The following is a 13,761-nucleotide window of genomic DNA, read 5'->3' on the forward strand; positions in this document are numbered from 1 at the left end:
ACGAAGTAAATTTACCTGAGTACTGTACTTAAGTACACTTTTTGAGTATCTGTACTTTACTTGAGTATTATTTTTTCTGAGTACTTGTACTTTAACTTCACTACATTTGAAAGCCAAATATCATACTTTTTACTCCACTACATTTATAAAAAGGTCCAAAAGTAGAAAATGGTTTCTATGCAGCGGGGTTTCCTGTGTGCTCAATTTATCTGGCTTGCGATCTGCCAGGACCTTTTACTGTTGCCAAGTATTTCAGTTTTTCTAAGTTTGCGGTTTTCCGGCAAGCTTTGAATGGCCATTAGGCAGATTTTTCGCAAATCTGGCAACTCTGGGATCTTCTCCGCTAAACTAATGTAAACGTAGGCGCTGCTACACTATTGATAGCGCTCTGAAAAGGCAAATAGAACAATAAAAGACGAAAACGGCACATGTTAAAGTGTGGTGTAATCATCTGTGGGTTACGATCAGTCAAAGATCATAGAAACATTGTCATGAAAATGATCGGCATAACGGCTAAACGGTAAATAAGCATCACATACACCTTGAGCTACACGTGCGTGTTAACTTCTGATCTGCTGCTATATCATTTAAAGCGATTTGGAAAATGAATGATGTTTTTACTGAAGTAACTATAGTTGTATAGTATTCCTGTTGAAATAAAAACAATAGAACCCTGCCCAAAATACAACATAACATGTAATGGATTTAATGGTTATAATGGGAATTGTACTATGGATACTTGTTGTCTACTTGTATGTGATGGATTCTATTGCTGCGATGGTAAATCCTATTGGAATAAAACCCAAAACACACTACAAAGAGGAATTTAATTTAAAAATCTCATTCTAATTCAAAAATTCATTGTTTTTTTCAGCAGGGACGGTATTTGCAGTAAAACCACAGTGTCCACATATTTACCATTTTCTAAATATAGGAACCATACTCCAATTAATAATCTTTAGTAAAACCACAGCAACTAAAAATACCATAGTTTCATTATACTAGCTATAGTTTATGTTTGTAGGTAAATGATGGTAATACAAATGGTAATAAATCCAACAAACACATGGCTTCTACACTTTACTATTTACAAGAACCTTACTACTTACTGGTAAATTGCTGCTAAAACTGGTAAAGGGAATATACAAAATAAAAGAACACTGCTCATAAATTCATATAGGCCTAGGGGGCTAATGATGATAATTAGGCTAAATGGTCATACAGGATTATATCTAAACTAAACATATGTGTGGTAAACATATAAAGCTCTTAAAGGAGTTGCTCACTGCAAAATTTGCCCCATTGACTTTCCATAGTAGAAATAAAAATTATGGAAATTATGTAATTATGGAAAGTCAATGGGGGCAAATTTTGAAGTGAACTACTCCTTTAATACAACTGATACTGTGAGCTACTCGGTGTATTCAGTAGGTTGCTTCAGAGGCATAAGGTATATGACAATAAAACAATGCACAACTGACATAAAGGAAATTTACTTTTAATACTTGAGTACTTTTAAAAGCACGTACTTCTGTACTTTTACTCAAGTAAGAATCTGTCTTTACAACTTTTACTTGTAGTGGACTAATATTTGACCAGTAGTATCTGTACTTTCACTCAAGTAAGGAAGTTGTGTACTTCGTCCACCTCTGTTGAAAGCTCAGAGGCGAGAGAAAGAACGGCATTTGATGACGTCACGCGGCTGAGCCACACCGCCCCCTAATGGCGGGAAAAATCACAATGAAAGGATCTAGCAAATAATAGTTTAAATAATGTTTAAATAACTAAAGCGAAACCATCAGACTTATGTATACTATCATGTATAATTATTCCATGACTTATACTATCTTGTATAGATATCATTTCGTAATGTATTTTAATGATATCATTCTGTATACTATCGATAATACGTTGTGTACTATGGTTTGTTTTAAAATATAATGACAGGCTGACTACATTTTCCGTTATGTATACTATAATGTTCATTGATATACTATATAAAAATGTACATTTACACAGTTCAACATTATGATTCTATAGCCTAACCCTTGAGAATTATTATTGCTTTAGTTATAATGTTACCAATATTATATTAATATTTAATAAAACACATTCCTGGTAGTATAATATAAATGTAAATTAAATTCAGTGAGCAATGTATTATTGACCATTATTGCACTTTTAAGCTATTTCTACTTTTTTATATTTTTTTGTTATTTTCAATAAAGGGAAAATGAACAGAAATTGTATGCAGGACTGTGCAATGCCACCATATACAGTATTGGGGTTGTGGGTTTACCTGGAAGTTTCTTTTCTCATGGAAGGTTTGGATTTTTAACAGATGAGCTTAAACATATTTAATCAATATTTAGTGTACAATTATTTTCTCATGTGATAATTACTAGCCGCAGGATAATGCATCCAGTCGGTTGTTATCGCAGAATAAACCCCTTCAGTGTTATACAAGAACTGATTCTGATCATTCTGATATAGGAGCCTTACACAATGACAGGCTGACTGTACATTTTCTGTTTTTAATTTTGATCATTATCGTCAGCGAACTTGCTTCAGCTAAGTTAGGTTGTTAATTAGGTTGCTAATTGATACATCACCCTTATCAGAGTCAAGATCTTTATTGTCATACAGTATGTACCTGTAAAAAAATTATATTTTGCAGATGGGGTAGAAAAGCAATAAATATATAATAAAGGACAAACATAGAACAAAGATATACTGCAGTAAATATAAAAGAGAATAAAATAGAAAAGTTAATTTATAGTAAAAAAGTGGCCGTAAGTAGTATTTTTGTTAAGGAAAATGTATTTATTGATTTAGAGTTTCATCTTAAATTAAATACTGTATTAGTGATTTAAATTGTGATTTTTCCCGCCATTAGGGGGCGGTGTGGCTCAGCCACATGACGTCATCAAATGCCGTTCTTTCTCTCGCCTCTGAGCTTTCAAGTGCACAAGTTAGTTTTGCAACGGGTTCATCGCGACAGTAGTAGCAAAAGTCAAGGCGGGAAGATTTGAAACTGCAGTGACAGGTTTGAGAGGTTGTGGATGCCTGTTTGTGGTTGCAATTCAAATCTGAATCTAGGAAAACGTGTAAATATGTGCTATGCATTTGTATCTGCCAATGTATGTTGTAAATGCCAGTTTACACGTTTGTGACTATTTTTCTGCAACTTCAAATTCAGAAGACAGATTTGTGAGTTTTGTCCACGAGTGCAAATCTCAATATTCAACTTTTGATCAAAATTTTATTTGACAAGTGTTCACATTGGGGCTGTGAGTGTACATTTTAGTGTACAGGTACAAATACTTACTTTACAAGTTCACAAATTAAAATCGACATGCTCTCAAGTTTTGCTACTGAAATACCTTCATAAAATACCTTCATACCTTACTGCAGCCGCCTACTCTCGTCTTCTTTTCAGGCGAGGCAAGGTGCGTCTCAAACAAGGCTCTCACTAAATCCTTGGTGTTTCGAGTCAGATCCGTGGGCGTGACTTGTTGGTTTTGACAAAATCCTTGGTGTTTCAAGTCTTACGAAACCTTTACACTAACCCACACCCTAACTCTAACCTTACTCTAACCATCTAAACCAGTGGTCGCCAACCCGTCGATCGCGATCGACTGGTCGATCTTTGAGACGTAACCTGTCGATCCCCGAAAGTAGGCAAATGGGAAAATTAATAGACAAATATATTGTGCCTGATTAATCTTCAGTTTTGCAAGCGCATCTCTCTTTCTCTTCATTCAGCGGTTGTATGTTTTTAAGTTCTGCGTGACTCTTTTCACGGCTGTGTAAATAAGGATTCCCAGCGTGAGTTTTTAATGCGACCGTTATCATTAATCACATTTCATTGTGATGCGCGACTGCGCGTGATCGCTCTTCAGTGTTTCTAATGTCGGTGGTCAGTGATCAAACGCAAAATGACTCGCGCATGCAGTGGCGTAACTGTCATTTGGAGGTCACTTGACTGTTGCGGTGCATTACACTTAAAAACAGCTTATTCAGATGACATAAAAATGTCACTTGTTCGTTGGTGGACGCGTAGGCTATTTGTGCTTTGACACTGGATGCGCAAGCAAGCGCCACGAGCGCGGATGATGCACGCATTTCATACTGTACGCGTATCTGGAGTCGCGACTCTCTGTCTTCAGCGAATATAATAGGCTATATAATGAGTGTGAGCAAAGGGAGATGGTGAGAAAGCGGCGCATCCTGCGTTTTCGAGGAATTGTAGATGTTAATGGCCCATGAACAATACACACCTTCCGCAAGCATTTCTTAATTTCTTTCAAAACGTGCCACACCCGCCAATTACGCCTATGCGCGCATGTATTTTAAAGTTGAGCTTCTGAAAGACGACAGCAGTCTCTTCTTCACAAAGTTGTAATTGTGAATGATCCGCGGGTCTGTCAGTGATGGTAAACTGCACAGTTTTCAGTACCATCTCATGCGGGAGATGACGTCCCTGCTGACATCCTATTTATGTTTTCAATTAGCCTAATATGAAAGACCATTCCATTTACATTGTAATAACTATCTGTTTCACAAAATAGCTAAAGGTCTGACAAAGACATTATTAGATGGGTAAAAGTAAATAGATAAATGATTTAAAATGAATGATTGACGTATTACTAGGCCTATTTATAACATTTTCATCTATATACTGTATTTACTTAATAAAAGTAAACCAAATAAATGAATCATAAATAACAAATCTTTATACAGTAAATACCTCAATAATTAGGGTCTTGTTAAACTAATTCTTAACCTCATTTTAATGTCAAGCTGTGAATTAAAGTCCTTGAACTGGTGTTTGAATTGGTGTTTTTTACCTCATTTATGGCACATTGAATGTTACAGAGTTTGCTTAGTTGCATCTGAAAAGTGGAACAAAGAATTTCAGGTCATTCAAATAGACCCACAATTATGGGCTAAATAAAAGGCCTCAAGCTGGAGGTTCAATCTGGGCTGTTTTTTAGTTTCAACTTTTTGAGTGGGAGATCTTGCCTTTCAACAAGTCCGAGGTCGGGATCATGGGTTCAAAAAGGTTGGTGACCACTGCACTAGTGTGTCGAAATCTCGATACGTGTGTCGACACGGGGTGTCAAGCAACCCATCCCTAGTGCACGCGTTTAACTCAAGGCAAGTCTACCCAGAGTTGATAGAACTAACTCAAATCAGCTGTTCTGAAACCAAACTGAACGTTTCGCATCTTGGTGTTAAACAACTCAAGAGTTCACATTTGAACTGGGTGTGGGTTGAATTAACCTTCTTATTGAAACGGGCCCCAGGAGACGATCCAAACACAGCAGAGTTTACAGAAATTACATTCACACTTCTGTTCCTTTAATCGATCATTAAAAACGTGAAACTGATCATAGGTTACTGTGAACGAAGAATTACAAATTTGGTAAACGTATAAACAGTTAAAAATATAAGAAGAGTTTATTTCCAAAATGAGAAAACTCAGTTTTTAAAACTTTTCAAAAATCATGTCTTTTATTATGTTATCATGTTAGTATTGTGTTAGTTAGCTGTATTTTTTAGTTATTATGGCTTAAATCAAAACAAACCAACTACAGTTTGACTGATATTAATGGGAATGCACAGTAAAAAAACGTGATTTTTGAAATTCTTTGAAAACCCGAGTTCTCATTTTGGAAAGAAACTCTTCATATACATATATAAACTTTAAAACACACCTAAACTCATACCAGACTTACTACAGGATTATCATCGTAATCACAGGACTATATAAAACGAAATTGAAATGTTGCGCGTGGGCCAAGCGCTGGAAGCGGATCCTGCAACTGTGACGTCATAGCTCACCATACTCATTGCGTTGATGCGCTCCCAGTAAACGATAGGGACTTCAACATTTAAACACATTTAGAAATGTAATAAACGAGATGTATGTGAATGAGATGTTATGTGGTTTAACAAACGTCCTGAAGAAGACTGTCGTTTAATTTAAATAAGACAAAACAAGCATTAAATGAGCTAAAACAACCGATTTTTGTGTTTAGTTTATAGTTTTATTTATTTATTTTATTGTGTAGAAATTGTCAGCCGGTGTCCCAAAGTTTCATCCTCCACGTCCTACCAGGCATGCGCACATCAATGTTATGTCATTTTTTGCGCTGTAAAATAATCCTACCTGTAATTTTATACTGCTATGGCAATTTGAGGGGGTGTTTTTCGTTGTTAAATCATTCTACATATTTATTGATTACTGGTAGGACAATTTGATAGGGTATTTTGCACTGTAAATTAATCCTACCTGTTTATTTTATACCGGTAGGATAATCTGAAAGGGTATTTACGCTGTAAACTCATTCTATGTGTTTATTTTAAACTGGTAGGACAATCTTACAGTGTACTTTGCATTGTAAAAATGTTTATTTTGTCGATGTGGTTTAGATTATATTCCTTTTTGTGCTGTGGTAGGAAAATCTGACAAGGTAGGACAATTCGAGCGGACCTTTAATATTATAGTCAACAATGAACTGAAGAGTTTCCGCCACCACACATTCTCACTGTCTTTTCTTTTCAATATTTATTTTTTTCAAAGCCAACAAATAATTTAAAGCGATTTGTACAAAGCTTTGAGTATAAAAAGACACAAACTCTTAAAACAATTGAAATCAAGTAAAAAACTATTTCATCTCACTTTTGAAAAGAACTACTGGAGTGAATGTTTGGATGAAACAGAAGGTAGACAGCACTTGTGACAATCTGCTCAACAGTAACATCTGATGTTTCAATAGCAGAGTAACGCACACACACACACACACACACACACTCTCACGGGTCAACGAATGACACCATGATGTATCGTGTTCCTCGTGTGACAGGAAGACCCTCATGATAGTGTGTCAGACGACCGGGATGCATGAATGACCAACCCTTCCTCGGCGACTCCACCGTACAGCCGTAACGCAAAAACCTGCAACCTCCACCCTGACACACACAACAAACATCACACAACACCCGACCCCAAAGACACACAATAGAACACAGGACACAGGCTTTAGTTTGTCTAGTCATATGCATGTGGGTAGTTGACAAATATACTGTTGTGAAAACAAACTGTTTATAATAGATTATTCATATTCATCATATAAAACAGCATAAGAGAGACTTATCTTCATCGTTAGGTATTCTTTCACACCATTGGACATATTTACACATTTATTTGTAAAAACAGCAGAGAATATAAATGTATGCAGTCAGAGTGAACGTGAACAGGGATGTGTAACATTCACTCTCGTGTGAGTATTCTGCTATTTTCTAGTCAAGTGTTTTTTTTAAGTGGGATGTGTGTGTGTTTACCTCGTAATCTTTGCCTTTACTGTTGAGAGCGATGTTAATGGTGAACGTGGAGGAATCGTGATGTGGCCGGAGAGACGGCTGCTCATCGGGACGATAGCGAACCACAAAGTTCATCACAGCTTGAGCCTGTAACACGCGCACACACACACGCGCGCACAAGCACACACACGCGCGCACACGCACACACACGCTGTCAGATGTCTGTGTGTGTGTGTGTGTGTGTAAGTGCAGAGGTCTGGGGTATTTCTGTGCGTGTGTGTTTCACCTTGGGATAATATCCCGGGTATAACTTCTCTGTTACGGGAGCGATGTAATCTTTAAGAAACTTCAGCCACTCCTTCTCAAACTGGATCTGATTCATGTGAATATCTACTGTAGGAACGTTCTCATAACCACCAGATAACCGCTCGTCCTGAGAGACAGACAGACAGACAGCGAGAGATGAGATATCTTACACTAAGGTTTCTAGAAACACATACTTATACATACGTACATATTTTTGGATTATAAGAATGGACAGTGTACACATCGCAATTAGGGCTGTCAATAGATTCAATATTTTTAACTGCGATTAATCGCACCCTTTTCGTGCGATTAACTGCGATTAGGGATGTAACGATTCACTCAGCTCACGATGCGATTCACGATACTGATCTCACGATACGATTCATTCACAAATTATTTTTACAAAATGAGTTGAGACAAATTAGGAATTAACAACTGCCCTTTTATTATTTCTTAAATGCTGCATGTTTCTTTGTGAAAGAAAAATATATTTTATGTTTTTATATAAATATATTAAATATATTTTATGTTAAGTAACAAAACTAATTCCAAATCGAATTCTAAATCAAATAAAAAATCTATTTATAACCTTTATATAACATTTTTTTCCCTGATTTTTTTTAATATTCTGTCTCTATCAGTTAAAATAAACCCACCATAAAAATGATAGACCCTTCATTTCTTTGTAAGTAGGCAAACTTACAAAATCAGCAGGGGATCAAATCATTATTTCCCTCACTGTATATACTGTATGTTTAGTACATCGAGCTCCCGCAACCACAACAAATGCCTTGTGTGTGTGGAAACTTATTCTAATTTTGAGAGAGGAATATCAACTGTAGAGACATCATAACCTCCAGCAAGACAGACAGATGAGACGCTGAGATCACTGACCTTGTGTCTTCCTCCAGACCACTGGCCGTGGTGCTCCATAGTTTCAACAAGATCATCACACATCCTCTCAGAGAACGCTGGAAACCAGTAGACATCTGGACAGGGCTGACACGCACACGCACACACAGTTATTATGATGGTTGTATTTCGACTTGATGGTTAATGACATTCTGATGAGAGACCTACAAATATATCAAACATTTCTTGAAATATTTACATTATACGGTCTAAATGTGTCTAAATTCCTCAGGAGTAAAATTTCATCTAGATTCAATTCAGTTTTATTTATATAGCGCTTTCACAATGTTTTGTTGTTGCAAAGCAGCTTTACAGGAAGAAAGACAAAAATAAACGAAAGTTAGTATTAGTTTAAAAAAATGTCATGTGTGAGAATGCTGTCAATATTATCATCACACACACCATCACCGAGTATGACAACAGCCGTCTCACCTGCTCAACATCTGCACCATCCTCAAATATCCTGGAATAATTCTCATGGATATATTTCTCTCTCCAATCCTGAAACACACACACACACACACACACACACACACACACACACACACAGAGAGTTAGGGTGATGTTTATCTTAGAACACGCATGTCATCATGACAGTGAAACTCACAGTGGGATTATCAAATATTTGCCACATATCTGGATGAAGACGACTGATGTTGTAGTTAGAGGAGGAGATCAGACGTCCAAACTCATCTGTGTTTGACACAAACATAAACACACCCTGCAGAAGAAACACACACACAATTCAGTGACTGACGCTCTGATTTAAAGCCACGCTATAGAACTTTTGCTCACGGCTCCCTCATGTGGTTGTGGACAGCGCAATACATGTGAATTTGTTTACTAAACTGATGACACAGGCGAAATGTAGTTGGGAAACCATGTTTGTAGCCGCTATGAGGCTGCTCAGCTAGAATTCAGTTCTACCACTGAAATATTTTTTGAGACATTTAGTCATTAGAGATATTATTTTAAGTGTTGCTTTTATGCACAATTATGAAACAATATTCAATTTTAGATCAAATGAAGAGTTTGTTTCCAAAATGAGATAACTCCATTTTTATGAGTATTATGGCTTAAATCAAAACCAACCAACTGCAGTTTGATTGATATTCATTGGAATGCACAATAAAACAACATGATTTTTGAACTATTTGAAAAACGGAATTCTCATTTTGGAAGCAAACTCTTCAAAAGTATTTGATCGGAAAAGTTTTTTACCCATTAGAAATGATATTTACGTCGTTCAGTCCTTGTATCCAATTCAATTCTATGTGAACAAACAGGAATTTTGCATTCGTATGTAATTCATATACATATATAAAACAACATAGAAGACAACAATAACCTTTATCGTTTTAAACTTCATTAAACATTGATGCAAACAAATCAACAATCAATGCTATTGATGTTTACAAAGCTGTTATCAAAATATCTCAATGCTGAAGATCACTGACAAGTGGACATCTATTGAAAAATGACAATTCTTATTTTTTCATGAAATATAGCAGCGTTTATTGTAAATAGTTTATCAATGTGGGTCGTTCTCCTTTTAAAAACAGTGCGCCCTCATAATCTCCAGTTAAAATCTGAAAATGCACTTCCCTCCTGTAGGGGCCATCCATCATAAATGAGGTATGTTAGACGGCTTGGGCGGAGCATCCGTTAACTCCTCCCCTTCAACTGTCAGTCTACTGCAAGTTCCATTTCAAAATGCAAAGGCTGTTTTTACACATCCAATCAAATCGCAGAGAAAGACTATGGCAAAGACTTCAACAAACTGACAAACGTTTAACTTTATGCAAATAGAAATGATGATGAGATGCAGAGACTACCGATAGGAGTGAAGACAGTGGGGGTCTCGTGATCGAATGTGAGACAGTGCTGTATTGATGGACACGAGGTCCACGTTACTGTGAATATCACAGCAATCATTCAGCATGTCAGAAATTGTGTTTGCTTCACGTTTAGACTAAGTGTCAGATGTGGGATATGAGATGTTCTGAGTAAAGTCACCTGGTCTCTGACACTTTTACAGAAGGCCATGTCTGCATCCATCCCCTCCTGCTGATACAGAGAGACGGCAGCCAGACGCGTGCGAAGAGTCTCTCCACGAATCAGATACACCTGAGTGATGTAGGGAACGTTCCACAGACCCCTGCCACACAAACATCACACAAAAGACTTGCACACAAAAAACCCACACACAGACAGAATTGCAGCGGAGAATAAACTCACGCTCGTTTGCTCTGCACGATGTCAATATAATCTTCAGAACGAGAGTAGAAGCCTTCGGGACTCAAAGCTCCCCAGAAGTTTGACCAGAGCTTGCCGTGTCGAGACAACATGGGTGCGATGACACCCCTGACACACAGAGAAACAAAAGACACGTTCACTAGTCAGACCACGTGATCATTTTTAAAAGTAAACCTCTTTTTGACAGAACTGCATCTAAAATATGAAATCGCCCGCTAAACTTTCAAAGGTTCGTAGAGGATTTTCATAACAAGGTGGTGCTTTCAACGCTAATCCAGTATGTGTTTACATGGGAAATCTCTACACAAGTATTACGAGTGGAACTGGTGTTACTGTGAATACTTCATTTGGTTTAATAGATAACTGTTTGTCCATATTTATTCATCAATAATGATGAAAATGACATTCAGAGAACAAATGTGCCATTTTATGATCTTTTACGATCTTTTCCATACACAGGTTTTAAACCACATGAGAATGAATGACGACAGAATGTTGGTTTTTGGGTCAACTATCCACATGTGCATTGAAAGGACCCACATTGATCCACAGTGAGGTTTCCTACAGCGCCCTCGAGGATGAAACTGCGTGATACGATGCTAAACGGACAGACGGCAGGTGTCAAACAGAAAGCATCAGTTCACTCACTTGTTCTCTTGAATGAGAATCTGTAAAACATCAGGATTGGTCAGAGCCACGTCAGAGTCGATACTGAAGAAATAACCGCAGGACACGTCCTTCCGGCACAACTCACTGAAAAACACACAGTCAAGAGTCACACTTACTGATTCATACACAATACAATACACGGTGTGATCTTGTGTGTGTGTGTGTGTGTGTGTGTGTGTGTGTGCGTGTTTACACTGCCATAGTCCTGGCCTGATCCTGCCGGAGGTTTTCCTCTGGTCCGACAATCTTTGCTCCGGGAAACAGAGTACGATGACGTGACCAGAATCTCTCCACATGCTGCTCATGATACACAACCTGCACATACACACACACACACACACACACACACAGTCACGAGTGTGTACATATAACAGCACAACGGAGTGTAATATCCTGTCTGTGTACACATACATTATTGTGTATGAAGAGTCGTAAGCGTGTGTGCGGGTAGTTTAGCGTTGCCAGTCTCTCCAAAAATTCCTCCAGAAATGGCGTCGGCTGCTGGATAAATACAGCGATATGAACCAGCGGCATCTCTTCCTCCTGCTCGATAAAACGTGATAATAAAACAACATATACATTAAATGTAGACAAACATTCAAGCGATTACACCCAAGCACAGATATAGTGATATGTACTAATGTTGTATTCTGACACTCACAGATAACCGACTGAGATCGAGCAGATCGTCATCACAGACACCACAGCCGTGTTCATACGTCCACGCCGTCGGGACATAGTTCCCCAGATAATTCAGCTGCAGCTACACACACACACACACACACACTTCTGTCAGCGTACAGTCTGTTCTTTAGCTTCACTGTAAATGATCTGAATGACTCCAGAATTTAAACAGACCGTCTGATGAAAGTTTACAGTGTCTGTATGTGAGAAACTCAATGACATTACTGTGCAGAATGTTTGCATTCACCTTAGTTGGCCCGTTCCCATGGATGACAACAGGAAGTGTGTCATAGGCCACATTCCGAGCTCTGACTCTGGACTTCTCAAACTTTAGTACGACTTCCTCTGGAAAAACATACGCACACGCGTTACACAAAACCAAACCCACAGAGAATCAGAGAGAGAGAGAGTGCACGTGTGTACCTATAGCTCCATTGAGGTTCTGAAAGATGTGTGATTTGTGGTCCAGTGTAATGTTGTGCTTCCTCTGGAAAACAGAAACTATATTTAGCATGAAGAGCTACAGACGAACAGTCACGTAACAGATGAGAGGTTGAGAGAGGAATGAATGGATGTGTGATATTACTCACACACACACACACACACACACGCACGCACACACCCTCTGCTCTTTGTCCAGGTAGATCCGGGTGTAGAACAGCTGATCGTCATCATTGTCCTTGTATTTCCATTGCTGGACTATCGCTTGAATCTCAGGAGCATAACCAATGAAACCTACACACACAATAGAAATAAACTGGGCGTCAGCTGTTGTACCTGGGGTTACATTACACGACGCACAACACACACACACTCACACACACTCACCGCCGGAGTTGAGGTAGCGCTTGCCATTGTGCACTACAGGATATTTAGACGCGAGTCTCTGATCCGGCCAGCAGAAACCCTCCGCAGAGAAAACCACACGATGAGCAAACTGAGAAAACTTCACAAGAAGCTCCTCGGGACCACTGGCTAAAATCACATCATAACTACAAACACACACAAACATACACAATCATCATGATCATCATCGATTGTGCGGGTACAACACATCTCAACAGAGCACAGCTTGTGTGTGTGTGTGTGTCTCATCTTACACACTAATAAAGAATCTGTTGTTTACAAGTGACAAATGAGGCAGTGTGACTGAAAACACTTGTGTGTGTGCGTGTGTGTGTGTGTGTGTGTGTGTGTGTGTTTATTGTGTTGTGTGCATGTACACACCTGTCTACAAACATGATGATAGTGTTTTGTTTATCTTTGTGTTTTTGTAGTTCTTTCTTTAGCCAGCGAACTTTCTGACCCCCACCGACAGTCCTGGCCACATCACCCCCCTGCCACTCCTCACCCAGACCCAGAACCTACACACAACACACACAACACACAACAGTCAGGGCATTATAAGAGCTTTATAAAGAAACAATAGTGCCTATGAGCATGATGTGACACCTGAACAGTGTAGTTAAACTGTCTCAATGTCCGCATGAACCTCTGAAATCCATCCGTCACTTCTGTAGCTGCAGTGATCACCAACAACTCATCTGAGAGAGAGAGAGAGAGAGAGAGAGAGAGAGAGAGAGAGAGAGAGAGAGAGAGAGAGAG

At 38.4% G+C, this 13,761-nt stretch overlaps 1 protein-coding gene across 2 annotated transcripts in view; it reads right to left on the minus strand.

Annotated features, from left to right (window-relative positions):
- Positions 1-6,364: 6,364 nt before the first annotated feature.
- plod3 (procollagen-lysine, 2-oxoglutarate 5-dioxygenase 3) overlaps positions 6,365-13,761 on the minus strand; it is a 9,000-nt gene continuing 1,603 nt past the window's right edge. The window contains exons 2-19 of one of the 2 annotated variants that reach the window (XM_057319078.1): positions 13,609-13,700; positions 13,384-13,520; positions 12,985-13,148; positions 12,779-12,891; positions 12,580-12,643; positions 12,404-12,501; positions 12,134-12,235; positions 11,884-12,018; positions 11,666-11,787; positions 11,452-11,556; positions 10,786-10,911; positions 10,564-10,705; positions 9,155-9,268; positions 8,980-9,048; positions 8,530-8,634; positions 7,616-7,762; positions 7,351-7,476; positions 6,365-6,978 (exon numbers count right to left, since the gene is read on the minus strand). In XM_057319078.1, coding sequence (XP_057175061.1) covers positions 6,823-6,978; positions 7,351-7,476; positions 7,616-7,762; positions 8,530-8,634; positions 8,980-9,048; positions 9,155-9,268; positions 10,564-10,705; positions 10,786-10,911; positions 11,452-11,556; positions 11,666-11,787; positions 11,884-12,018; positions 12,134-12,235; positions 12,404-12,501; positions 12,580-12,643; positions 12,779-12,891; positions 12,985-13,148; positions 13,384-13,520; positions 13,609-13,700 — 2,117 coding nt within the window. In that variant the 3' untranslated portion in view covers positions 6,365-6,822. The remainder of the gene's footprint in view (positions 6,979-7,350; positions 7,477-7,615; positions 7,763-8,529; positions 8,635-8,979; positions 9,049-9,154; positions 9,269-10,563; positions 10,706-10,785; positions 10,912-11,451; positions 11,557-11,665; positions 11,788-11,883; positions 12,019-12,133; positions 12,236-12,403; positions 12,502-12,579; positions 12,644-12,778; positions 12,892-12,984; positions 13,149-13,383; positions 13,521-13,608; positions 13,701-13,761) is intronic. The other variant, XM_057319080.1, reaches the window with a different exon arrangement.

This window comes from Triplophysa rosa, linkage group LG21, assembly GCF_024868665.1.
Source record: "Triplophysa rosa linkage group LG21, Trosa_1v2, whole genome shotgun sequence".
NCBI lineage: Eukaryota > Metazoa > Chordata > Actinopteri > Cypriniformes > Nemacheilidae > Triplophysa > Triplophysa rosa.